The 25,026-nt window shown below is 43.0% G+C and overlaps 3 protein-coding genes across 4 annotated transcripts; all 3 read right to left on the bottom strand.

Annotated features, from left to right (window-relative positions):
* Window positions 1–754: 754 nt before the first annotated feature.
* On the bottom strand, window positions 755–12,192 carry sf1 (splicing factor 1). Its single transcript, XM_072687437.1, has 12 exons — window positions 11,802–12,192; window positions 10,501–10,629; window positions 7,925–8,000; window positions 4,219–4,371; window positions 3,780–3,869; window positions 3,470–3,653; window positions 3,234–3,349; window positions 2,843–2,950; window positions 2,544–2,730; window positions 2,067–2,289; window positions 1,816–1,980; window positions 755–1,650 (listed from the first exon to the last, which is right to left on the bottom strand). The coding sequence occupies exons 1-12, from the start codon at window positions 12,037–12,039 to the stop codon at window positions 1,328–1,330; spliced, it is 1,992 nt and encodes a 663-aa protein (XP_072543538.1). The 5' UTR covers window positions 12,040–12,192; the 3' UTR covers window positions 755–1,327.
* Window positions 12,193–13,467: 1,275 nt separating this feature from the next.
* rbm4.1 (RNA binding motif protein 4.1) lies at window positions 13,468–18,423 on the bottom strand. Its single transcript, XM_072687436.1, has 3 exons — window positions 18,316–18,423; window positions 16,648–17,087; window positions 13,468–16,125 (listed from the first exon to the last, which is right to left on the bottom strand). Exons 2-3 carry the CDS (start codon window positions 17,057–17,059, stop codon window positions 15,272–15,274), a joined length of 1,266 nt encoding a protein of 421 aa, XP_072543537.1. The 5' UTR covers window positions 17,060–17,087; window positions 18,316–18,423; the 3' UTR covers window positions 13,468–15,271.
* A 1,558-nt stretch (window positions 18,424–19,981) lies between these two features.
* rbm4.2 (RNA binding motif protein 4.2) lies at window positions 19,982–24,888 on the bottom strand. 2 transcript variants are annotated; one of them, XM_072687435.1, is made up of 4 exons: window positions 24,832–24,888; window positions 22,590–23,026; window positions 21,496–22,261; window positions 19,982–21,274 (listed from the first exon to the last, which is right to left on the bottom strand). In XM_072687435.1, the coding sequence occupies exons 2-3, from the start codon at window positions 22,999–23,001 to the stop codon at window positions 21,513–21,515; spliced, it is 1,161 nt and encodes a 386-aa protein (XP_072543536.1). In that variant the 5' UTR covers window positions 23,002–23,026; window positions 24,832–24,888; the 3' UTR covers window positions 19,982–21,274; window positions 21,496–21,512. The 2 variants fall into 2 exon arrangements, with proteins under 2 accessions (XP_072543536.1, XP_072543533.1); XM_072687432.1 differs by lacking the exons at window positions 19,982–21,274; window positions 24,832–24,888 and having other exon boundaries at window positions 21,282–22,261; window positions 22,590–24,824.
* Window positions 24,889–25,026: the final 138 nt, after the last annotated feature.

Below are 25,026 nucleotides of genomic sequence, written 5' to 3'. Positions count from 1 at the left end.
TCCAGCTGATCAAGTGAGTGCTGAAGGGGCTTGTTGGCTCTAAAATACTTGTGCGCATCCTGATGAAGGTGGCAATTCATTTGGACATTGAAATTAGGAATTTTATAAATATTTTAAAATATGCACAAATTGCTTGGCCAAGACTGGTTTCCAAAGGTTTTCCAAAACCTGTTGAAAAAGGGTGTTTTGCTGGTTCCCCTAATGTGCTTGCTTTTTTACTCAACTAAAATGAGTGCAGTTTATTCTTTGGACTAACATACCAAAGACTCAAAAAGGTAAAAATCGCACTTTCATGGTGTTATTTCCTGGAGAAAAGAGGGAGAGAGAAGAGAAAAGAAAAAAAAAAAACAAAAACCCATACACACAACCCAACACCATCAATCTGCATCTTTATGATCTTTGAGATTAGCATACCAAGTGGGCTCTCATTAAAGTAGCTTGTTTCAGTCTAAACTGTGTAAAAAAATTAAAACCAATGTAACACTGGGGTCCAATACATTAGATAGTTTAACTGCACCGTGTTGTTAAGCGGTCAATGCTTTTCACAAAGCAAAAGGCTAGACGGACCTCCTCAATGGATTCCTGTAGACTTCCACAAAGGACTTGTTAAATAAATAGGGCACAAGTGTGGGAAACTTTAAATGCAGAGGCAAGACAAGAATATAAATAAGTTGTTGAACTGAAAAGTAGTAGTGCCAAAGCACAACATAAGCAAAGAGGCTGCATGATCTGCACATCTCTTACTGCCTAAAAGTGAAGCCATTTCAACTTTTATTTAGCTGAATGCAGCATTACAAAAATAGTCAAGGAAGGCAACATTGTCAACAAAAAGCTTCAGATTTTGGATATGAAAGAAAATGTCAGATACAATTAATTTGTGTCAAATTGTCAGAGGAAAACATCTGGCTTAATGTTATATCTGTTCAATTATTGTGGTTTGGAATGTCAATTTGCACTGACGACTGAGCCGAACATGAAGGCCCTGCAAAAACACACATACCATCCCTGCACATTAAAGTACAAACACAAAGAATCTACCAACTGATCAAACACTACAATTTTAAAATCAGAAACAAATTAAGTTAAGCAAATGTACACATTTCAGCCACACCAAACTCATTTCCTTGCTCTTTCACCTCCCAGTCCCTTTTTTCCCCCTCTCCAAGCAGGGGTGTAAAAAAAAAACAAAAAAACTGAACACAATCAAGAGCTGGTCAAAGGCCAGTTGCATTAACAGCACATCAAGCAGTTACAGAACCAAGTCCTGTTGTCCAAATATCTTGAATCTTCTGTAGTTTATCTGAGCCGCCACTATGATGTGAGGTGTTTAATTTTGGGGTGGCGGTGGTGGAGGGGCTGGGGGCATTCCAAATGGGGGCATCCCTGGGATCCCCATCATGGTGACAAAGTTTGGGTCCATAGGCGGAGGGGGTGGAGGTGGGGCATACATCATGCCTGCTGAGCCTGGAGGTGGGGGAGGGGGAGGAGGGGGGGCACCAGGGGGCAGTGGAGGTTGGACTCCAGGCGGAGGGGGCACCATGGAGGGGTTGCCCATAGGAGGTGGAGGCTGGGAGGCAGATGCTGCTGACGGCTGGGGCTGCTGCCAGGGAGGCAAGTTACCCGTGGCTGGGGTGGAGGTGGTAACTGTATCTGCAAGAAAAATAACAGGAAGCTACGTCAAACTTTAGTTCTTAATCAGAACATGCCCAACATTTTTAATATGTAAAATAATCAGAAAGTACAGATACAAGTCAAGAACACCATCCAGGAGAAAGAGATGCATCTAGTGTAACATTCCAAACGAAACACACTTACTCTGTTGCCAAGGCAGTGGGGCACTGGTGGCCATGCTGCTGGTTGGTGGAGGCGGTGGAGCCTGCTGTTGCCATGGTGGCAAAGGTCCTGATGGGGGGGGAGGTGGCTGACTGTTGGGAGGAGGTGGAGGGGGTGGCATCATACCCATTGGTGGGGGCAACAAACCTGATGAAAAGATTTAAGGGGGGGGTTGGTAAAGTTAACACATGCCAAAACTAGAAACCACAAAACACTCAAAAAACCTAACTCACCCATTGGGTGTCCAGGAGGAGCCGGGCCCTGGCCCATGGGGGGAGGCGGTGGCTGCATCCAGGGAGGGGGCATGCCGTTGGGGTTGGGGGGCATGGGTGGGCCTCCCATATTGGGCATTGGAGGGGGAAAGTTGTGGGGGCCCCCATGACCACCAGGACCTCCGTGCATGTTATGAAAGTTCCTGTTGTCAGAGGGGCCAGAGTTCATCCATGGAGGACGAGTCTGATAAGCAAAGGAGAGTGAAAGGAAGATGGTGAGTGAGGAAAATGATCAAGACCAACCAAAAAGGCTTTAGTCCTGCTTTATAGGACTAAATAAAGCTTTCCAAGATCCCAATATAACCAGAGCTAGACTAAATAAGTTGAACAGCATTATATTCTCAAAACACAATAATAACACCACAAACTACATTTATCTATATAAAGGTCATCTAAATAGGTTTTAGGTTTGCCAGGCCCAGTTAAGGCCGTACTCACTGGAGGTGGCTGGTTGTTGTTGGGTCCAGTGCCTCTGGGGCCGCTGGGTTGGGTGGTATTGTGTCCACCACCGGAGGCAGGAACAGGAGCCTCGCCCAGCTCAGCCATTAGAGAGAGATACTCTTTATCCATACGAGCCTTATCCTGGGCTGACTGGGGTGGCTCACCTTGTCTCTGGGTGTAAGTGCTGCAACAGGGGTTAATGATGGTTAAGATATTGGAAATTTTAGTCGATTGGTCACTTGGCACACACAATACATTCTCAGAAGATGGCAAAAGCAGAAAAATCAGCAGATTACCTGGTGAACTTGCAGTCAGAGGCAATGTGCCCAGCTCCTCCACATTTTGTGCACAAGGTGGTGTTTGTGATGCTGCGAGGTTCAGAACTTTGCCATGGGCGCAGAATCCTGCACAGGAACATTTTACAGCACATTTTTGACAAGGGCCAAGCACTTCATTCTTGCTGCTTCTAATTGCATTACCCCTTTTACAATATTTACAGACATGCATAATCACACAGGGATGACAGTCATCTTTGGCAACGCTACAACTCTTTACAAACTGATTGCAGGGCCATAATCAAAAACATAACTTAACCCATATCAAAGTGCAATAAATAGTATTGAGTATAGAGTGTGAAGGGGGTGTAAACTTAAGTAGGGTCAAGCACTACAGACTTCCACTGCTCACCTGTTGTCATCCTCTCTGAGGGTGCCGTTGAGTCGGGCCAGCTCCCTTAGCTGCATCTTCCTCAGGTCATTCTGATCTTCTGGCGTCTCAATGCCCTGCTTCAGAATATTACGGATCTATGGGAAAAAAAAACAAACATCAGCAATCAGAGAGGAAGACACCACACCTTTGAAAGATTTTAACTTAGAAAAGGATTAACTTCACTGTAGGGTCATCACTGGCCAACATGTCTTTACCTGCTCTACAGCCTTTTTGACATTCTCCATGGTGTTAGCAGTAACCAGAGCATGAAGCGGTTCATCCTCCCCGGGAAGCATCTGTCCATCCTTACGACCAACTTTACCTTCCTTTACCGAACCCTTTCCACGGATCATGATCTTAGCACAGCATTCTTTCTCAATGTTTTTCAGTGTGTTGCCACTGTGGAGACAACAGGTAGTCATGTAAATCTCTACATTCATGAGTTTCTCACTTTTGAAAACATATGGGTCCATCAAGTAAAAATCCTTCTGATAGTAAAAGAGCTGCAGAATAAGTATAACATACCGTGGTCCAATCAACAGTCCAACAAAATTAATTTCTGGATATTCGTCCTGTGGGATCATCACCTTATCACTGACTCTGGTGGCTGGAGGCCTGAGAGAAAGAAGGGAGCAAATACAAACTTAGAAACAATATTGAGAAAGCTCAAAGGCTAGACATGTTTTAGGTTTCAAGCAACAATCATAGGTCAGGAAAGGTCAGGGGGAGAATCTCCATCCTGGTTCTGGGACACCACTGCTCTGCATGTCGTAGTGTTCTACCTACCCCAAAACACTCAACTTACAACAATTTACAGCATGTTACTCATACATACATGTTCAATAGTTGCACCAGGTGTGTTGGGAGCAGGAGAACCTCAAAAGTATTGTGAAAAGGTAATCCAGAACGAGGACTGAGAACTACAGATTAAAAAAAAAAAAAAAAAAAAGGCAAAAGCACTTACTTATAGTCAGCAGGGGGCTTGAACTCTGGGTTCAGCCCAACCATCTCTGTGATGAGCGAATGTCTCTCCTCCTCCAGTTTTTTGCGGGTGCGGTACTCACGTGTATTCAGCCTCTTCCCCTCACTATTATAAATCGGCTCAGGAGATGGGGACCTGCTGGCAAAAGAGGGAATATAGACAGGAAACATGCGAACATTAAAAATCTCCTCAAGGCTTTTTTTTTTTTTTTTTTTGAAAGGAGTGGCTCATGTCAGAACAACTCATGTCTAGCCCTAGCTGGCCTAATTATTATTTTTTAATATATATAAACGGTCACTTAAAAGTGCACAGGATGCCCCAAAGCCATATCGTAACGGAGCAGAGCTTAAAAAAGAGGGAGAGAAAAAAGTAACTGGCAGAGAGGGGGAGGGGGGAAATGGTCCTTCACTCATTAAAGGAAGTGACAGGTTTGTGTCCCCATTACAGAACCTGACAGATGGAAGATGTTCTGACTGATTATTTTTGTATCAGTCTATTATGTTCACAAATGGACAAAAAAAAAACGAAGTAACTTCCAATTTGGACAAGTGGGGCAACCAACACACTTGCGCAACAGCGTCTGTGGAAACTGAGCTACCCCTTCACACTGGAGCAGGCGGACATCTGGCACAGGAAATATCTTTGGATGCCTGTGGCAGACTTCACACTCCTGGGAAGAGCATTCTAGAGTTGGCTCCAATCATTACCTTACCCTTGGATGCCGCTGTTATGCTGCATTACGAAGCTCTGCGCTTGAAAAAGGTTACGAGAGGGGGAATTTGGGTTAGAGAAAATGAATTATGATTAGAAAGTCAACCTTTTTGAAAACTCTCAAAAATAAGAGAGCTGCATTGACATTAACAGGTTCATGAGAGACAACTCAAAGAGGAGAAAGGTGAATTAAAAAATTAAAATAAAAAAAAGAGGAAATGTCTCTCGCTTTAGGCTCAAACTCCGCCGCCGTCAACCTGAAACACCCCCAGAGTTTGTTTTGCGTATTGGAAGCGGGGAAACGGTCATTCCTATATCCTGTAGTGAACGGATCTTCAGAAAGGACCCTGTTTTTGGTGTGCTGTGAAAACTCTGGATTAAGATTATGCTGGAGAGACTACGGCAGGAAGAGAGAGCTTGGCTTGTGCCTAACAAAAACACACTCTCACTTGAGCAACATTATAATTCCTGCTTTAACATTACAGGCTAATGCAAGCTATGTGCAAGCCATCATTATTAGGATTATGGTTACTCCAGGAAAGACAGCATCAAAGGGTTCTCCTCCAAGAGAGGTCTTCCAGTGCGGAAATCTGGAATACTGTTAGAATTCCTGGACAAAATCATGGAAGTCCCTTTATGGAAAATCATTAGTGACCTTCAGAACAACCAACAAATCAAAGCTAAAGTAATTTAGAATTTGTAAAGTTGAGTTGCGGATTTTAGCAAAAGGGGCAAGAGATTACCACTTTCGGTTAAAAAAAAGATCTTAGAATACGTTCAGACCTATGTAAGGGAACAAGAAAGTATTCCTACTCAATGTTAAAATTTAATACGTTTGATCTACAATTAAATTTTAAATCTAAAAAAAAAAATGACAAACTCTACAGTTAAAAACTACCGATAAACAATTTTACTTGTCTTTACTCAACATGCAAAATTTGACATGCATGCAGTTATACAACAATACCACCATATATGTTATCAGGTAAAATATATGTACCACAAATTGAATATGTAATTAAGAACATAATTAAAGGAAAACAAAGCAAAAGAAATAAGAAAACAAATCAGCCAAAACCTGTTTTGTCACCTGTCTTTTTTGAAACAAGCACAATATAAAAAGACACCCACCACCAGCATTAGGCAAGAATTTCTACGCTCCACATAAAAGCAAAAACACTTATTAATCCAAATTAGTCTGACAATAAATAAATATTAACTAAAACATTCATGTGTCATTTTCTATAAGGACTAAACCTAAAAGCTTTCTAATCTTTGGAAAAGAATTAAATTGTGATCTGACTAGAAGCCAGGATACTCCAGATTATTATAATTAAATTTAGGGGTGGATTATTTAAAGTAAAGGAAGCACACAAAACTGTAACTGAACTCACATGGCCGATAAAACAGGCTGCCTATATCTTAGCTTGAAAAATAAAGCCTCAACTTTTAGTTGCATCCATCAGTAACCAGCTCAAAACACTTCATCACTGCAATATTAAGAGTCTGAAATGCTTCCTTTACTTTAATACTATAGCTTAGTTTAAAAGTAAAAAATGTCTCTTTAGAGATGCCCCAATCCATTGTATTGGTTGCCGATCCAATCCAAGTACCTTAACGCAGAGCATCAGCTGATACCACACCGTGCTGCGAATAAATTAATACTGATGTGAAATTACCTTGCTTCTTGTACAAAATGAAATCTGCTGGGCACATTTATCATCTTTGGTAGTCTTTTTTGTTAAATCATCATTTTATGGTATTTAATATCTTTCTAAACATGCTGCTTACTTTGAAAATCTTGTTTGTGTATAGTGGTACACGCTTAACTGACATTTTTGTTATGCTGTTCGCTCTTCTTGGTTTTGAACATGAAGGCTGTAGCCAAAGAAAGGCACATATTTACCTGCTGTGTCTTACCAGCTGCAATTTAAGAGTAAAGTCTGTTCAAGCAGAGTTAAAGCACTTGAATACATATATTTTACATATTAAGTTTTATTCTTGCAGTAAAGTAGATGCAACTGTTTTTTCCAATCCCCTCACTGCAGCAAGTGGTGAATAATGTACGTTAAGGCATCTGGTGAATCCGGCTTAAATTTGCCAACGTGTGACTCATTAAAACACACCTGGAACGGATTGGGACATCTCTTTCGTTTTCATATTTGCTTCCATTGCTGTTCTAATACGGCAGAAGCAGCTATATGCTTTCCATCACTGGGAAATGGACATGGGTTTGGACATCAAACATCCACCCATTTTCATTTCTAGCTAAATGAAATAATTTCCAAGTTTCATTATTCAGAAACCTAGAGCAAGTGTTCTTATTCTGGAAAATTTAGATCTGTCTTTTGTCTCTGCATATTACTGAAACTGAAATTAATTTTGGCTATAATTCTCCTTTGAGAGCCACAATTTGGTCATGCCTTTGCCTCTCCAGATAAACTGGATCCCTTGCCTTCAACAGAAACATTAAAAATGTAACTACACTACCATGTACTGTTGAGGAAAAAACTATGGGATTTGTATGAAGCCAATTTATAAATATTTAAGTATTCAGAAGAAATAACATTTACAACTTCACAAATACATTAAAATGAATAGGATATGTTTGTAGCCTCCTCCTTTTCTCAAAACTACTCAAATATACAATGCATTTAAACTTAAGTAAATGTTATTTCTACTTTAGATGCCAAATATCATTGTGCAGGCCTTAAACTATTCAAAACAAAACCTCCACAGAGACTGAAAAAAAACTTTGTAAAAATAGGAGAAGCAAAGATATGATGTTCCCTGACAATTACCAAAATTGGTAACTCCTGATACCCACATCCCTACACCATGACGTACATGATTAACTGACTTAAGTTTCCATCCGTATATTTATCTATTGTACATAAGCACATTTTTACTTGGCTTCATAATTGATGAAAAGGTAAAGAAAGTGTTACTGTTGTTGGGTTTAAATGGTTATTCCGACCTGTCCTCAGGATTAACAGGGATTCCCAGGTCTCCTGTACGCAGTTTACGAGTCAGGTCTTCAATCTGCAGTTGGACTGGAAGAAATCAGGTTAGGAAAGAAAAAAAGAAACAAAAAGGACGAAGAAAAATGTGGTTAGCAGCAAAACAATACCCCAAAACAAAGAGTGCATGTCACTTGAGAGGCATACTAAGGTTTTAAAAAAAGAAAGATTAACATGAATGATAGGTCAAGAATCAAGGTCAACAATTAAGACTTTCAATGCTACAAAATAGTCTAAACCCCCTTCTAATGCCTAAAAACACAATTAAGCCTATACTACAAATTACAGGTTTAATGCCATCTAAAACACACTGCATACTACATAAAACTGGAGAGATTAGAAATGTGGATAAAGTTTCAATTAAGCATTTCATTCCAGCAGTAATTTTACAAAGCATTTCACAAAACAGTGAACAAAGGTTCACTGAGGCAGTCTTCAGTTATGTGTCACCAACTCAGAAAGTCTCACCTTATTACAAACTCAATGAAATTTGATGATTCTGAAATTCTGATTGTGTCTCTGTTTTAGAAAATGTGATGAGGCATTCTGAATTCTGCGTGAGAGATAAAGTGGTGTCACAGAAAAAGAAGAGGTCTGCCAAAGTAAAACAGTTTCTTTATAAACAGACTAAAAGTCATCATTCCTAAAAGGACAGTGACCTTGGCCACAGCACTTTGAACCAGGGGAAGTCACACAGAGCATGCCAGTTTAAATGTAAATGCACCAGATTTGCATCTTCACTAAGAAAGCACAAGAAAATCAGGCTGAGAATTACACTCAGTCTATGTAATGCAAACGTCGCTGATGTCATTAATGGAAACTGAGAATGACTGACCGATTGTATGCGCTAACCTACAGGCCTGACAGTCTCAAAGGAACACAGGTCTGTTCCATAAACCGTGTTTTCTGTGGACATCGGGCAAGAAAGATGCAAAAAGTAATAAATGTGAAGATATCAAAAACATAGGTCAGTGCCACAAGTGGACATCAAGGGAGGGAACCAATTCTTAACAACAAACTTCAACATGCCAATAACTCATTCAGTTATTGATGGGCCACTTGAGCAATGAGTTGACAGCAGGGCTGAGGCAGTAACAATTTATATAACACGTCATTTAGGGATGCACTGATATGGGAATTCCATTTAAAATGTAGAAATGTAGGACTAGGTCTACCTGGATTAGCAATGTGGAGAAATATCAGTGATCCTCTAGATTCTCTAGGCACCACAAATTAATAACATGCAGACAAATGACTGTAGCATGAGTGTTGCTTAAGCAGAAAAGTGTTTTGAATAACTTGTTAAATTTAGGCATTGGTTTTAAAATAAATAAATCCTATATCAATGTGCACTCCCAAAAGTCTTCTTGCAGTGAATTACACCTCTATGTTACACATCCTCAGTCCACACTAACCAAATAAGCTACAACATCCTCCAAATAAGTGGTCAACATTCCCCCTGAAGATCTACCTCCCTGCAGGTTTTCCCCATTAACCCAAAACTAAAACCACATAATTCAGCCAATCAAAGATTTCAGACGAAAATAATGAGGCGTACTGATTGGGGCTGTTTAGGGTTGGAGCCAACATCTGCAGATAGGTAAAGCTATCGACCGAGGGCTAGCGACCACCTCTCTAGAATAAAGGACTTTGCAATACTGCTCTCACACATCAAATCTAGTCAAGTGGCCCAAGTTGAAGAAATGTTTATTAAGTGACTGAGGATATAGAACACCAGTGTACAAGATGCATTAGTCACATGAGGTTTTGAAAACAACTAAACCACATGCCACTTGAGAGCAAGCACCTGACGGGAATGGGGACACGGATCGCGTCACACAGCACATTCAGAACACTGGTGATGAAGATGACTGAAATTCATGTTAGGCCTGCATTGCCTGCTCTTTGTCCATTCTGACTGGTTAAGACATTTTTCATAGTTAACATGATCAGTGATGATATCCTGCAGCCAGAAGACAATTCACAACAAGCAGCAACATCAGAGAGAGACTGTGGGTACTTGATTATAGATGTCTGATGGAACACAAGCTGTGACAATAACGCAGACAACTCACCACTATGAGAACCAACATTGCAACTTTCATGCAAGATTAGAATACACCCATAATAAAATATCTGGGCTTTAATTTACATACTTTGAAATAAATCTCTGAATTAGTGTTTCAAACATGCCAAGTATGCTCAGACATTAAGGAACTTCACCGAAAAAAAAATTGGTGCATCTGAAAATTTTGCTGGCAGCATTTTGGCATGCACATCCAATAATGTCTGAGCAACCCAGTAAATAATTATCTACTACGGAAGTTTGTCAGCCACGTCCTCTGCATGATGTGCAAATTGTTATGAAGCAATGGACACACAAGTTGTTGGACTGAAAATTAATAGTAAATAAATGTAAACAAAAAGGGAGCTGTTGGGCTGTGGAGGGGAGTAAACACCTTACGTATAGTATTCACCAACCAAAAGATATAAGCAACCTCACATTCAGAGGAATAAAATGGGACTTAATTACCTATATAAGCTCGCTCTTGCTCACGGGTAAGCCCTGGAGGGATGACTGTGGGCATGCCTGGGATAACGGTCTTCTGATCAGGAGTCTCGCTGCTCCAGCGGCTCTTTTTTCTTTTCTTCTGACCTCCATCTGTTAGGAGAGTGGTGTTGGGGCATCAATGAATGACCAGTAATACAGAATAGAGGTGTGAAGATTTATACATATGATTGACCAAATACTGACTGAACGGGTTAACCCACCAAGACTGACGCAGCCTTTTCTGGTTTTCCTCAATTTGGACTTCTTAAAATGGTCACATATCGTGATACCACAATATTTATACTAGGTGGATATTTTTGGAGCACATTAAACCTCTACAGTCTGCATACTGCTGTTCAGCAGGTCAACAACCCAATCTGGCCTAGGTATGAATACTTCTATCAAATATTATGGGTTACAGGCCTAGTTACAGCCATCCACACACAAGTAAGGCTCTCCATATGCAATAACTAAACAATAAAAATGTGCAGATTACAACTAAATCCATTATTTGATTAAAAATGCAGAGAAAACAGTGAACTGTTGCTTTGTAACAACTGGTTGAGTCTGAAAGGACCCTTTACTTGACCCAGCCAGGTTTGAATCAATAGCCTTACCAGGTCTTCTATAGCAACTGGGACATCCAGACCATTTTTTCTCCAGAACAGACTAAATTATATTGTATTATATTAGAGATCAGTACAGTTCCTTACAAAAGAGCTGCCAAACTATAAGCCATAAAGGAGTGTTTACCTGGTGTGACTAATTTAATATTAGGTGGTGCATCATTTCCTACATTTGCTCAGATATGCTCAAAACCCAAACACACACTTTAAGGCATATGTAGAAGGTGGAGGACCTCTCTACTGGATAACCCCACTTAAGCAGGACTCTCCAGGTCTAACATTACTGAGGAGCCGCGGTGAGGAGCCGTGCAGCGTGGGCCTCCAGCGATCAGCACGCTGTACCCCCGCAGCCATGCTACAGGAAGAGCGGTAGTCAACAAACGCGGTCCTAGCAGGACCCAGACCACTCAAACACTTCATCCAGGTTCATAAAAGGTTAAATCTGACGAGCTAGTGATCTGAAACGGATGCGCTATCTAGCTAATGTTTAGAAACATGAACGACAGACTGCGCCAGTCTCAGAACCTTCTAGTGTTTTACCGCTACATTAGCAAGTGTGGCTAACAGCTAACTGCTAACAGCTAACTGCTAACAGCTAACAGCTAACTGCTAACAGCTAACAGCACCGCAAACCACAGATACTCAGTCATACTGTACCTCCACCCTGGGACGGCAAACCAACCGCTGGATTTGCAAAAGCAGCCCCGGGCACTCCAGGAAATTGGGGGAAAGACAAATTCGGCATCTGTGGCTGCGGGAAGTTTTGAAGAGGAAACGAGACCGGAGGCCCCGGCGGAGTCATTAACCCCGGGCCGGGGCCCGCGTCGAAACCCCGCTTAGCGCCGATGCTCGGGTGCAGCTTCCCCAGCGGGGTTGCGTTCGCTCCCGTTGCCATTTCCAGACGTTTTATCTAATACTCTACTCGGCTGTCGACTACGTCCCACTTCTGCCCTTCTTCTTTTTCTTTCTTTCTGACGAAATGAATCCCAGCACCTCGGTAACTAACCGCGCAACCTTTCTCCACCCGATGTTCGGTCAAGATGGCGTCCGTTGAGGTGGACAAAGGAGGTTCAGTGTCACAGGATGACAACCGTAATTGGTCAGAAGTGGCGTCAATCACAGCTCTCTCAATTATCATTGGACCCGCTAGTCCCGCCTTGAGGCTTTGTTGGTCTGTGATTGGATGGCGCAGTGCTCAATAATGTCTATGAAAAAACAAACGCCGCGAAGTTGCCGGCTGGATTTTCTGATCTGGTATCCATACGGATCTACATGCTATCCAGTTTCCCAGATCTATATCCCATTTAAGCCATGGGATATAGATCATATACACGCTATATAATTGCCGCATAAATAGGTTTTGCCTTGATTAGGTTTGCGGTTATCTAAATTTAGTTTCAGTAGATTAAGAGAAATGATCAATGATGTAATATTAAACTAAAAATGTAATATATATATATATATATATATTTATTTATTATTATTATTTTTTTAATAGGTCTTATTTAAAATAAAACCATATATTTACATATACCCTTACACTTGCTGTGTCTGAAACGTAAGAAAAGCAGGCTCAGTCAATTCTGGATTGAAGTTTAATAATCTAGCCTTTTACTTTATTGGGAGTACAGGCATAATGCTAGATATGGAGTTTAGGATTAATCAGACCACCGTCATCAATTCAGAGAACACAGCTCTACAACTGCTTCACAGCTCAATGCTGGGGGGCTTTATACACACCTGGCATTAGGCGTGGTGCCGATAGGTTCATGTTTATCTGCTCCAGAGTCTTATTCTATTGGCAGTAGCTCTCTATCTGTGTCAGCAATGGGTGCAACTTCAGTTGCTGAAAGCATTCATTAGAAGGGGTGTCCACAAACATGTGGACTCATAGTGTACTTACACCTCTCACAGAACTGTTATTCATACAATTGTACACAACTTCCAAACTGAAACAGGCTGTGGTTTAATTATCTGTGAGAGCCTAGAAGACCTCAGCACTTGGCAGTCTCCAAAATATGGATAATTTACTTTACTCTGCAAGATCCATTTATTGTGTTCAGAGTGATCCGCTGATCTGTTGCCTTAATATCATTTTGTTTAGCAACTTCCTTGACACTTGTCATTAAAGACTCAGTCTAAAGAACACATGATTATTTTAGTCATCATATTTACATTATATAGCACCTATCAAGTAAATGGAACTTCAGGTGGATACTAAATGTCTCAATGTGCACAAGTTCAACATGTATAAACTTTAAAAAATTATAAAAAGAAAATTAAACACACACACACACACACACAACCACAATTACCACGAGAACACACCCAAATACGGTAACTTTATTGAGGACATGAATGAAATACAATACTTGTAACACTGCTAAGTCAGGCCTGCTACTTTTGGCTTGTGGTCATTTTCATCTAAACATGACAAAGCAGTTCGCTAAAGTAAAATATCACAATATACCTCGCATCAGTGGAATTCATCTAGTGAGGTTGAACAGAATCTGTAAAACACCACAATCAATCCATCTTGTACTAAGATCTGCATCAGCTGCTCCGGACTTCAGCCTTCCAACAGCCCCCACAGAACCTCTGGAGGATTTTCTGGGTGAAGGCTTTTATTGCATAAATGTAACATCTGCCTTAGCCTTTATGAAAGCCTCTGGCTACAGTAAATTAACACACACTTCACTACTGTGAAGCTGAAACGGAGAACCAAGCCTTTGAAATGTAATTATCACAGAAATTGTGTTACGCAGTTAAACAAAACCAGTTACCCCAACACTGACTGCAGTCCAACTCCGTGTAAGGGCTCATTTCATCATACTTTAACTGCTAAGACAGTATTTCTGAGAACATGTTGGACCATCCTTTTAATATTGTTAAAAAAATAATTGAAGATGAAATCATATCTGTGTAGAATTCAGTATAAATGTACAGGGACTATCTGCTTGGGGAGGTGAAGGGATGCTAATACCAACACAAGCACTGCATTTAAAAACTAGTTGTTGAAACAGTTAACAGGGCTTTGTTAATTCTCTACAACTAACAGAAAGGCCCTATATTTATCCTAACACTGTAAGTGATGCATAAGCAAAAGCAAAAAAGTTCAACTACTAGGAAAAAAAGTGTGTCATCTGCAACGTCGCAATCGAGCCAGATCTTATTCACTGGCAATCACTGAATAACTATATCTGCGAAGGTCCGACTGAGGAACACCTGCAAAGAAAATAGAAAATAGCCACAAAATAGGTCATCACCACAACCACCTTTTTTTTTTTTTTTTTGGGAACTTCGCCAAATTAGCTCACCCAATATTAGAGGTCACCAATTCCCACCCACTGTCTGAACCATCTGGGAGCATGAAAGCAAGCATGTGCTTCTGCAGAGACTTCCAAGCAGACACCATGTCTTTCTGTACTGCCGTCCATGCAGGATCGCAGGACACTTGCAATCTGATGAGAGCATCACCTGTCGAGTGTTGTACACCCGAGTCAGCAGACGCCCGTTTTTGGCTAAAAACCAATGTTGATTGATTAGGGAGACAAACTAAGCCATCCTTCCCACCCAAAGAGAGAGCGAGCTGTAGCATCACTTGGATATGAACTTAGGTCCTGGTCCCAAAGACATTCCAAGCATACACTAAAGGATTTTCACCACAATTTTCAAGACTGTAACTAACAGTCATTTAAAAAAAAAAAAAAACTCCAAACCCAGCCAATAGGAAAGGTTGGTGAAATTGGGTGTATTTTACAGGAGCTTTTCATTTCAGACACGGATTACGACAGGCTCCAATAAGAAATCACCTGCAACATCCCGGCCGAACTAGTTCTTGCGTAGTGTGCAGTTATTAAATATGACAGTCCAGAATTTTGAGTCCTTTAGAGTATGCTTGGTACTCAGGATCCCTGCAAAACACAATCAATTAATTAGAGAACTCTTGTGGTCTTCTTGCTAGGGTTATAACCGTCATAGTCTGAATAAGCCTAAACACTAAGACCAATCTCGAACCTTTCTACTCCACACAAAGAGTCCAGGAACAGCACTAAACGTTAGAGAAATATTCATCGTACTGTACAGTGTGAGTGTGGACATTTACTAAATCACAAGCAGGTGTTAGGTTAGAACGCGTAGCGCGCCCGCTCGCCGTAAGGATCCCGCGACATGTCGTACGCAGAGCTCCGGTTGAGCGAAGAAACAGGGGAGATGCGCGACCGATCGTACGAATATCCTTCCGCCTCGACGGGGAGTCGTCGGATCGGGCTCCGATCGCGGGTATAGTATGAAGAGACCGGGGCCGGTGGAGGGGGAACGGGGCGGCGCTCGTAGGGATCGAGGTTAGAGGAGGACAGGCGGTCTCTAGCGATGGTCGAGGACGCAGGGGGAGGAGGGGCAGGAAGAGGGACGGCGCGCCGGTCTTCGAAATAACCGCCTCCATACGGACGCGCCCGATACTTTTCGTAGTAGTCCACCACCCCGTACGGATCCCTTTCGTCATAGGGCGCTCGCCGCATGGGGTACCCGGGCACCGCGCTGCTGTAGCCCGCGCCACTGGTGCCATACGCCGCCTCGCTGCCGTACACCGCACCAATGCCGTAGCCCGGTGGCACACCATAACTCACTGCGGGGTCATAGCTCGTGCCCCTTCCGAACCCGGGAGCACTGGGGTAACCTGCTCCGCGAGAGAATCCGTGCGCGGGTGCGTAGTTGCCGCCGTAGGCCGGCTCGCCATTGAAGCCACCACGATGGAAACCGCGACCGCCGCGACCACCGCCGCCACCACCACCACCCCCACTGAACCTTGGGGGACCGTATCCTTCCGAGCCCGGGCTCTCTCGGTAGGAGCCATTCTGGTCCAGTGGGCACTCTTTGGACCAGTGGCCTTCCTGCCCGCAACGATAACAACCCGTCCTCTCTCCCATTCCCGGCGCAGTACGCAGGCGGCTAGTCGAAAGCTTCACGCTCATCAGTTTCCCTTGAAAAAAAGAAAGACGCAAGAAGATTTGCCACGATATTTAACAAATACCAGACAGATAGACGAGTGTAAAGGTTTGTTTGAACCATTTAGGCATAAAGCATGGTTTAACATTTACAGACTAAACAGAATCAAACTAAGAAGTGTTGACCAAAAGTAGAGCAAATTAAGTAAGGACGCACCCTCATGAAATTTCATTTAAGATCGTGAAGCATACAACTTTTAAAAATCTTCCAAATCCAACAGACTGTAGATCAGGATGATGGAGACACTAATGTCTTTGGGTTTACAGCTTCTAGGTTTCAAAAATTAGAGAAGCCACACTCCTAAGCTAATTAAATAAGTACGAGCGAACTCAATATGAGGGCCATTAAATTTGCTTACCAGTCTTACTTACCCACGTCTTTTAGATCACAGTTTGCTACGAAAGTTGCAAAGTTAGTTACTTTTAAGTTACAATCATAGATGTATGCATTCTCTGTAATAGACAAACAGAGGCCCTAGCTCTGCGTGCTGGTTCACCTTGAAAGGCTGTGTTGTCCAGCCCACTGATGGCCTCCATAGCATCCTCCACTCTCTCCATGTGTACGAAGGCATAGTCCTTCACAATATCACACTCAACCACCGGGCCATACTCCTCAAACTTGGCCCGCAGCTCCTGGTTGGTACAACTACTACTGATGTTACCCACGTGAAGCTTAGTGGAGGCCTTGGGTTTCCCTCGGCTCATTTCCACGTTCATGGCGAGGCCGTTGAGCATGTAGTGGTGAAGGTTGCGGATGGCCTCCTCAGCCTCAGCTTTGTCGTCCATGTGGACGAAGCCGAAGTTCTTCACTATATCGCATTCAGATATTTTACCATACTGAGAGAACAGAGAGCGAAGCTCATCGGTGGTCGTGTTTGGGGAAAGGTTCCCAACAAAGATTTTAACCATTTTGGCACTTGATTCTCACACCAAGATCCTGTAAAAACAAAAAAAGCACACAGTGTTTGAAACACAGAGGTAATCGCATTCATCACTGCAACAGAGGTTCTGGTGCTTACAGTAAACACAACCCCCAATGCAATCAGTCAGTCGACGCTTTACTTTTGCACTGGACCTGTGAGGCTGTATATCACAGTGACTTTTACATTAGCCTCGTGGCTGCAGTGCAAAAGGCATAGTTTGGAAACCAACTGACTGGGTACATTTTAGGTGAGACGATCATAATCATCAATAATAATAAATGATATTCTAGTAAGTTTTTGTTGACCACTCCTTTGACCACCATCACAAGCACTCCTTCCTAGTCTACTGCATCAAACCCCATATAATAAACAGTGAAAGCTCAATAATTTCAGCAGCATTGCTGAAAAGGAAAAGGGCAGAGTAGTAGTTAATTTCATGCATTTAGGACAAGATTGCATCTTCTCTGCCCCCATATATAATTAATCAATCAGCCCATTACATCTTACATTAGCCTCATGACTTTAGTGCTAAAGTAAAAAGGAAAAAAATGCCAAAAAAATAGCTTAACTTTATTTTTACAAATATAACAGAAATTATTAATAATAACTGAATAATGGTCAGAATTGGATTTTTTGGTGAACCACCCCTCAACCTCCCTCACGTGCACTCACTCCTGGTGTACTGCACCGTGCTTGGAGTTACATCATATACAGCGATCAAATAAAGATTAAGATAAAGATTTAACCCACATTGCACGAAAATATGTCGTGATATTCGTTCAACACACTTAAGAAACAACACTTAACGCGAAAACCAAGCATTAGAGATGGGTCTGGGGCGCCGGGCCTACTCACGCCGCTCACCCCGAGGACAATAGACCAGCGCGCTCCGCTGAAAACGAGACACTGCGGGGCGGAAACGCTTAAACGGACACGAAAAACAGCCGGATTTAATATTCACACACAGTTAAGATGCGATATAGTATTAAATGCTGCTGAATGGGTCGGGGGGGGGGAGGAATGGCATCACGGCTTAGCGGGCTCCTGCCACTCTGGCATCGGGCTACAGCTAGCGAGACTCCCGGACATTCACGCGAAGCGAGGCTAACAGCGGTGCAGAAACCCCGGCTCTGAGCCCGGCCAGCAGCTCACTACAAACCCGGGCTCAGCTTACAGGGCTGCGCTCGATGCGTAGCTGCATGGATAAAGATATTCATGTTAAATGAACGTGTAGGTCCGTACCTTGCAGTCGTTTTGAAGACGTTGCCGGTCTCGACTGAAATGGCGAACGTGTCCACCAGATAGACGCGCCTACCAGGGCCCATCCCCCTTTGGCTTTCCGAGCACAAACAATAGCATGGTGCTAACAGGCGCCCTGTGTGAAAGGCGCCCTGTTGACACGCTGGGCCCTGTTTGGATGGAAATGTAGTATTCATGACCTGTGTGGAGCTGCGCTATGGGCCATGGATTAAGCCTAGGTTTGATTTAACTGCTGTAGCTACCAGAGATTTAAGCCTAAGTTCTAAAATCAAGGGGAAATGTGAGATTAGCTGCTGTATAAATGACATACACTCTTATATATGAGAGAGGGGGAGATGCAGATAGTTGCTCCCTTTTAAATGGCAGCTGTTCTTCTAAATTCAGTTTCATGAAGATCCAGGTCAGGCCTTCCTTGGGGGCAGTGGTGGCTCAGCGGTTAGAGCGCCGGGATATAGCTCGGCAAGCTGCCACTGTTGGGCCCTTGAGCAAGGCCCTTTACCCTCTCTGCTCCCCGGGCGCTGGAGTTGGCTGCCCACCGCTCTGGGTGTGTGTGTGTACTCACTGCCCCTAACACATGTGTGTGTGTGTGTGTGAGTGTGTGTTCACTACCAGATGGGTTAAATGTGGAGGACACATTTCACTGTACAGTCCACAAGGTGACAAATACGTGCACCTTTACCCAAAAGTTCCAAGAGCAGACTGCAAGAGGTATCAAGTAATGAAGGCTCCAACAACCCTGAGGTGTCAGCACACCACAGGACCTACAGGTAGTACAGGTAGCTCTAGCCACTTTGATTCATGTCAAAGTACAGCACAAGTTTGCTTTTCACAGAAGGTTTATAAGAAGGGGGCTTTAGCTCTCCCAAAATATATACATTAGGGCAAGACTCAAGATTCATCCGTCCAGAGCACGTCGTGCCAGAAGTCCAGGCCTGTGTTTAGCTGCTCTCTGGCAACCTTCAGATTTGCTCTGACCTATTGACATCTGCTCTTGGGCTGAAATTGCTAGGCCGGGCTGACCTGGTCATGTTGGCGGTTGTTGTAAATGTGGTCTAGTATTTTGCAGACAGTGAAATGGGCGACTTCTAATTGTTTGGAGATCTTATTAAACCCGTTTTCAGGCTCATATGCATCTACAACCTTCCTCCTTTCCCCTTCTGAAGGCTTTAGTGTTATTTGGATCTCATCATGGTGATGTCCCTCACCTCAACAACCAAGAACAACCTAAATGTTTAAGGTTTAAATAACAGACTCAAATCCTCTCCCAGACTGTTGTGATCATGTGCAGCTGATGTTGTGCACCTGAATCTATTTTAGACAATTTAAGTAGTGATAAATGTATGTTCTTCTTGACAAGAAATCTTTTTCTTGTCAAGCATTTCTACTGAAGACATTTCTAATGTTAGTTATATTATCTCAATCTTTCAACACTAATAAAATGAAGATGAAATGTACATATAGTTAAATATGTTTTAAAAACAACAAAAAAGCATGTCCTAATTTCTTCATGACTAATATATACTTTTGTAAGAATGAGAATCTAAGATTTAATTAATCAGTAACAAAAGTAACTTCAAATAAATATCCAACAGCCCAACTGATTCTCAGGTTATCACAGAGAAAAATAACAGGTCAGAAACTGAAACTGTTTTCACCCAAAAATATTTTGGTTTATTACAAAAGATATCATAAAACACACTACCTCTGAAGGAAATCAAATTTATAAACAGTTTCACCATACTTATCAAGGCACCCATAAAGAAGTTACACCACACCACCGATCTCAAAAGGTGATCTGAGCCCTGAGTAATAATTGGTCATTACATTTCTATTGCTTATGTACAGCTATGTATCAACTTTCAGTCCCCAAACAGTCGCTTGACCTCCTGCAAGTCCTTGAATACTGGTTTACAGAACAAGTAAGCACGGACTTCAAAAATCAAATCAAATCACATTCTTATTAAATAGTCTCACCAGCTCATAGAAAGTTGGCACTGATGACACCTCGTTCTGCCTTGACTCTTTTTAAAAGGTATGACTTTTGTCCGAGTTTGGGTCTACAGATGAGCCTCTAGATTTTGCCTGTTTATGTGAAAAGCTCCGAAACAGCAGGTTAGTCCAACTGCCCTTAAAAATGTACCATTAGTCACATTAACGCAGATGAACAAACATTTTGTTCGCAGGTGAGAAGTAAGAAGGTATGCTGCAGTACGAAATGCAAATCATTAAATGTGCCAGTGAACAGGGGGGTATGTGGACCAGATGTAAGGTAACAGGAATGTTCATTTTAGATTTCATTTTTTCCATCATAAAGCTTTTGAAAAGACACAGACATGAAGAATAAAGTCACCCTATTACCTCATAATTGCAGATGAAGCAGATTGTCCTCACAAGACATGTAATGCTTACTAAAAACAAATCAAGAAACCAAATAATAATAAAAATAAACAGTGCATCTGGACTGCAAACCTGACCAAAAAAAGAAGAAACCCTAAAATTAACTGAACTGTAGATCACATGAGGGTTGAAGCAAACAAATGCTAAACTGAAAAAAAACTTACTTACTATACTTCTCAATGTGTGAAAGCTAAAACTTTAAGCAGGTCTCTGCAAACTGAAAAGCAAACATGCAAGACTTAAATCAACATGAACCTGCTTAACACTGTGCCTCATAACACAGGCTACATTTTGATGTACCAACAAAAGCTAATCAGTAAGAAATGATATAAGCTTGTGGTGTAATGCAGAAAAGACAGAACACTGACTCTTAACTCAGGTTAAACATACATAAGCTTTGCACTGATAAATGGTAAAGGAACCACATGCAATCTCAGTCCTCCATCTTTCACATCCAGTCCTGCATCTCCAAACTTTTTTTTTTTTTTTGATCAAAGCAAGATGAAGGGAATGATCGCAAGGGAAACATCCTTTTTCAGCACACCTGGAAAAACACAACAAACAACAGACATGTAAGAGACATCTCCCAAAACACTTCTCAGCCTTACCAGCAGAACCAAAGAGAAGCGACTTCCTCTTACATCACTGGCCATTTGATGCGATTCGCTAAATTTCCCTGCTCTAAAAACTTACAGGGTGTTCATCTCACATCCTCGGGATCAGAATTAAAACCACGCTGAGAATTATGTGCCCCAAATCGCTCACCTTGGCATGTGTGTGGCTTAGTAAGCGTATCGCGGTCGCTCGGTGGAAGGTTCCCTGGCCCGCAACACGGCATACGAGCTGCTCCTCGAAACCGGGGAAAGACGCGAGCGCTCATACGAGTAGCCATCAGAGCCAGCGCCGACTCTTCTGATTGGGCTACGGTCCCGCGAGTAGTACGATGAGGCTGTAGATGGCATGGGCGGCGGCGGCAGCGTGCGGCGGTCATAGGGGTCAAGGCTGGAAGGAGCCAACCGCATCCTTGAGAGAGAGGAAGAAGAGGGAGGGGGAGGAGGGGGAATGGCGAAGCGTCTGTCCTCGAAATAGCTAGAGGCAGTGGACTGAGTGCGGTACTTCTCATAGTAATCAACGGCACTGTAGCGGTCACGCTCGTATGCGGAGGGCCTCTCCGCGTAGGCGCTCACTGGCTTGCTGAGGTACCTATCCCGGACATCAGGACCATAGTCGCGTGAAATCCCATAGCTGGGCTGGTGGCTCACTGCTGGAATAGAGGCCATTCCTGCCGGATAGCTCCTAGCAGGAAACATTTCTGGGCCTCCGTGGCTATAACCAGGACCTTCTCCGCCAGAGAACCCCCTGCCACCGTGGAATCCTCCCATGGGGCCACCCCCATAGCTACCGTTCTGACCACGCCTGCAGTCTTTGGACCAATGACCGGATTCCCCGCAGACGTAACAGCCGGTTATGTCTCCCATGCCGGGCACGGTGCGGAGGCGACTGGTGGACAGTTGCACGTTTATCACCTTGCCTTATGAGAGGAAGAAAAGACACGCAAAACAGTGTAAAACCTTTCTCTCACGCTGTCGCAATTAAGAGCAAGAACAAAGCAAGACAGCCAAAACTGCGCAAGTGGAACCGTCTCTGACAGAATTAAACTGTAGAAATGTAATTCACGTACCGAAAATCTTACATGAATTTAGCAAAATCATAACACAGAACACCGATGACTACGTAGGAACTACGGCTTCCCCTTAGGTAAAGGGGAAACTTAAATTACTGCTTAAGCTAATATTACTGAACACAAACTTTAAACTCCTGATAGCACTTGTCTTTCTTCGCTGCCTGTGAGATTTCACCTTGAAAGGTAGAGTTGTCCAGCGCACTGATGGACTCCATCGCATCCTCCCTTCTCTCCATGTGTACGAAGGCATAGTCCTTCACAATGTCGCACTCAACCACAGGGCCAAACTCTTCGAACTTCTCCCGCAGCTCCTGATTAGTGCAGTCACTGCTGATGTTGCTTACATGCAGCTTGGTCGTTCCCTTGGGCTTCCCTCGACTCAGCTCCACATTAATGGCCTGCCCGTTCAGCACATGATGGTGGAGTTTACGAACAGCCTCCGCCGCTGCCTCCTTGTCATCCATGTGCACAAAGCCAAAATTTCGCAGGACATCACACTCGTTGATCTTGCCATATGGCAAGAAAAGACTGTGCAGGTCTTCCTTAGTTGTATTTGAAGAAAGGTTGCCAACAAAGATCTTAACCATCTTTACCGCCGAGATTTTTTCGCTCCTGGGTAGAGAGTATAGTTTTAAAAGGCACATTATACACGTTTCTTCTGGCGATATGGTCTTGGCTGTCTAATGAACCTGATCACACCAGTTAAGGTAGTAGATAATGCTACGTTCACATTGCAAGCCTCATAAATCAGTTCCGATTTGGCCATCTTGACGGTTTACATTCTGTATTTGTATCTACACCTGTATCTGTCCCTGAAACTGCACACATGCACATGGATGCGCGTCACCTCCGTCACCAGCCGGTGCTGGCTGATTACGTCAGCATTAAGCGCACATGCACAAGCAAAGAGGCGCACCCCTCTCCGATCTGACCGTTTACCTTCCAAGTAGTAGGCCCACGTATCGGATATGTACATGACCTAGATCCACATATGAAAGTGACTCAAATCTGACAAATCCACACAGCTGAAAAAAAATCAGCTCCGTTTCACATTAATGCAAAGAATCGGATTTGAGTCACTTCAGCCTGGTAATGTGAACATAGCATAAGACTGATCTTCTAGTAAGGTCAAACGACTAAGAGATTTTCACTTGCTGTGCATTAAGTAATATTAAGTGTCCTCTCTTTGTGTGTGAGTGTGTAATATATGAAATATGAAGGTGGGTAATGTAGCCTAACCTCATATTGCTTTGGTGAGGCATTGCCGCAAAAATCTCTTCTTACATCCAGCATCTACCAGTACTGGAATTAAGGTACATTATGCACTATTCTTCTCATCTTTTTGACCTAAAATAAAATGAATAAAGCTGGAGCGAGTCCAATCTATGAAGCAGTAAAGATGCTGTGTATAAACTACACTAAAACTGAAGGCCGCAGAATGCAGATTGCACTCCTAGCTGTGAAGCTGCAAACTTATGCAAAAGTTTAGGCACCCCAGTGAAATTACCTGTCCATTTTTAAATTTAATATATTACCAAATTCCCTACAGAAAAAAAAAAAAACTGAATATGGCTTTTATCTGCAAAATGTACAGTTTCTAAATCCAAAAATAAAATGAACAAATGCATAATTAACGTGTCTAAGTGCACATTTCAGGCTTCACGTGCGTTAAGTTCAGCCATAGCTGTGTGTTAAAGGTGCAGAAGGGCGCCGTATGAAGAGAGCCCGCACTTCTCAAGAACTGCGTGTATTCTGACCCGGGACGCCCAGGCTCGTGCACCAGGGCTCGTGCACCAGGCTCGAGCACTAACCAGCTAAATGCACAACCGTGCTGGTTGTAAAGAGTGCTGTCAGTGAGGATAGGCGTGCTATTAGCTCGTAACGTTGTTGGAGGTGTTTGGCTGGTGAACTCCGCGCCTCGTCGGTCGATTGCACAGCACTTTTGTTTACGCTCAAAAGTTTCAGTCCTGCGGAGACACCGGAGGACTGGGTTATGTAAGCTCGTCCAACTACGGACAGAAACACGTCAGGAACGCGTGCAGCTGAAGGCCTGCAGGCCTCGGCACCCGTCTGTGAAACAGCTCGGAGAAGTGATTAAACTACCTCACCTGATTTCCCCAGTCCACCTTAAAAAAAAAGCGAGGCGGTGATACTGGCGGGGCTCGCGCGCGGCTCGCGCGGGGCTGTAACGGCCGCGACGGTTAAGGTGGACTGGAGAATTCGAACGAGAAACTTCGGCCTCGTGAACGCGGAGCAGCGGCCAGCGGCCAGCCGCGTCAACCGTCCACAACACGGGGAAACACCGCAGAACCCGGGATAAAACCGAGCGGGGACAGGAAACACGCCACTGTCTGACCTAAAGAGCAAATTAAACTTCAGTTTGTGTGAAAGTAAAGTTTGTGTTTGAAGGCTCTTACCGTACAAACCAACACGACAGCGGCCGCCGGAGGAAATGAATGGAAGCACGAAATGGCGTCGCTAGAAAAACACACACATCGCTTCCGGTATCTTAAATTACTCAGAAATTACCTTTATCTAGTTATTTAATTCATTTTACAGGGTTAAAAATAAAAACAAAATGTTCTATATACGTTTATTTATATAATATGTAG

Source organism: Salminus brasiliensis, chromosome 9 (assembly GCF_030463535.1).
Source record: "Salminus brasiliensis chromosome 9, fSalBra1.hap2, whole genome shotgun sequence".
Taxonomy (NCBI): domain Eukaryota; kingdom Metazoa; phylum Chordata; class Actinopteri; order Characiformes; family Bryconidae; genus Salminus; species Salminus brasiliensis.
This window is presented reverse-complemented; position numbering and strand designations above follow the sequence as displayed.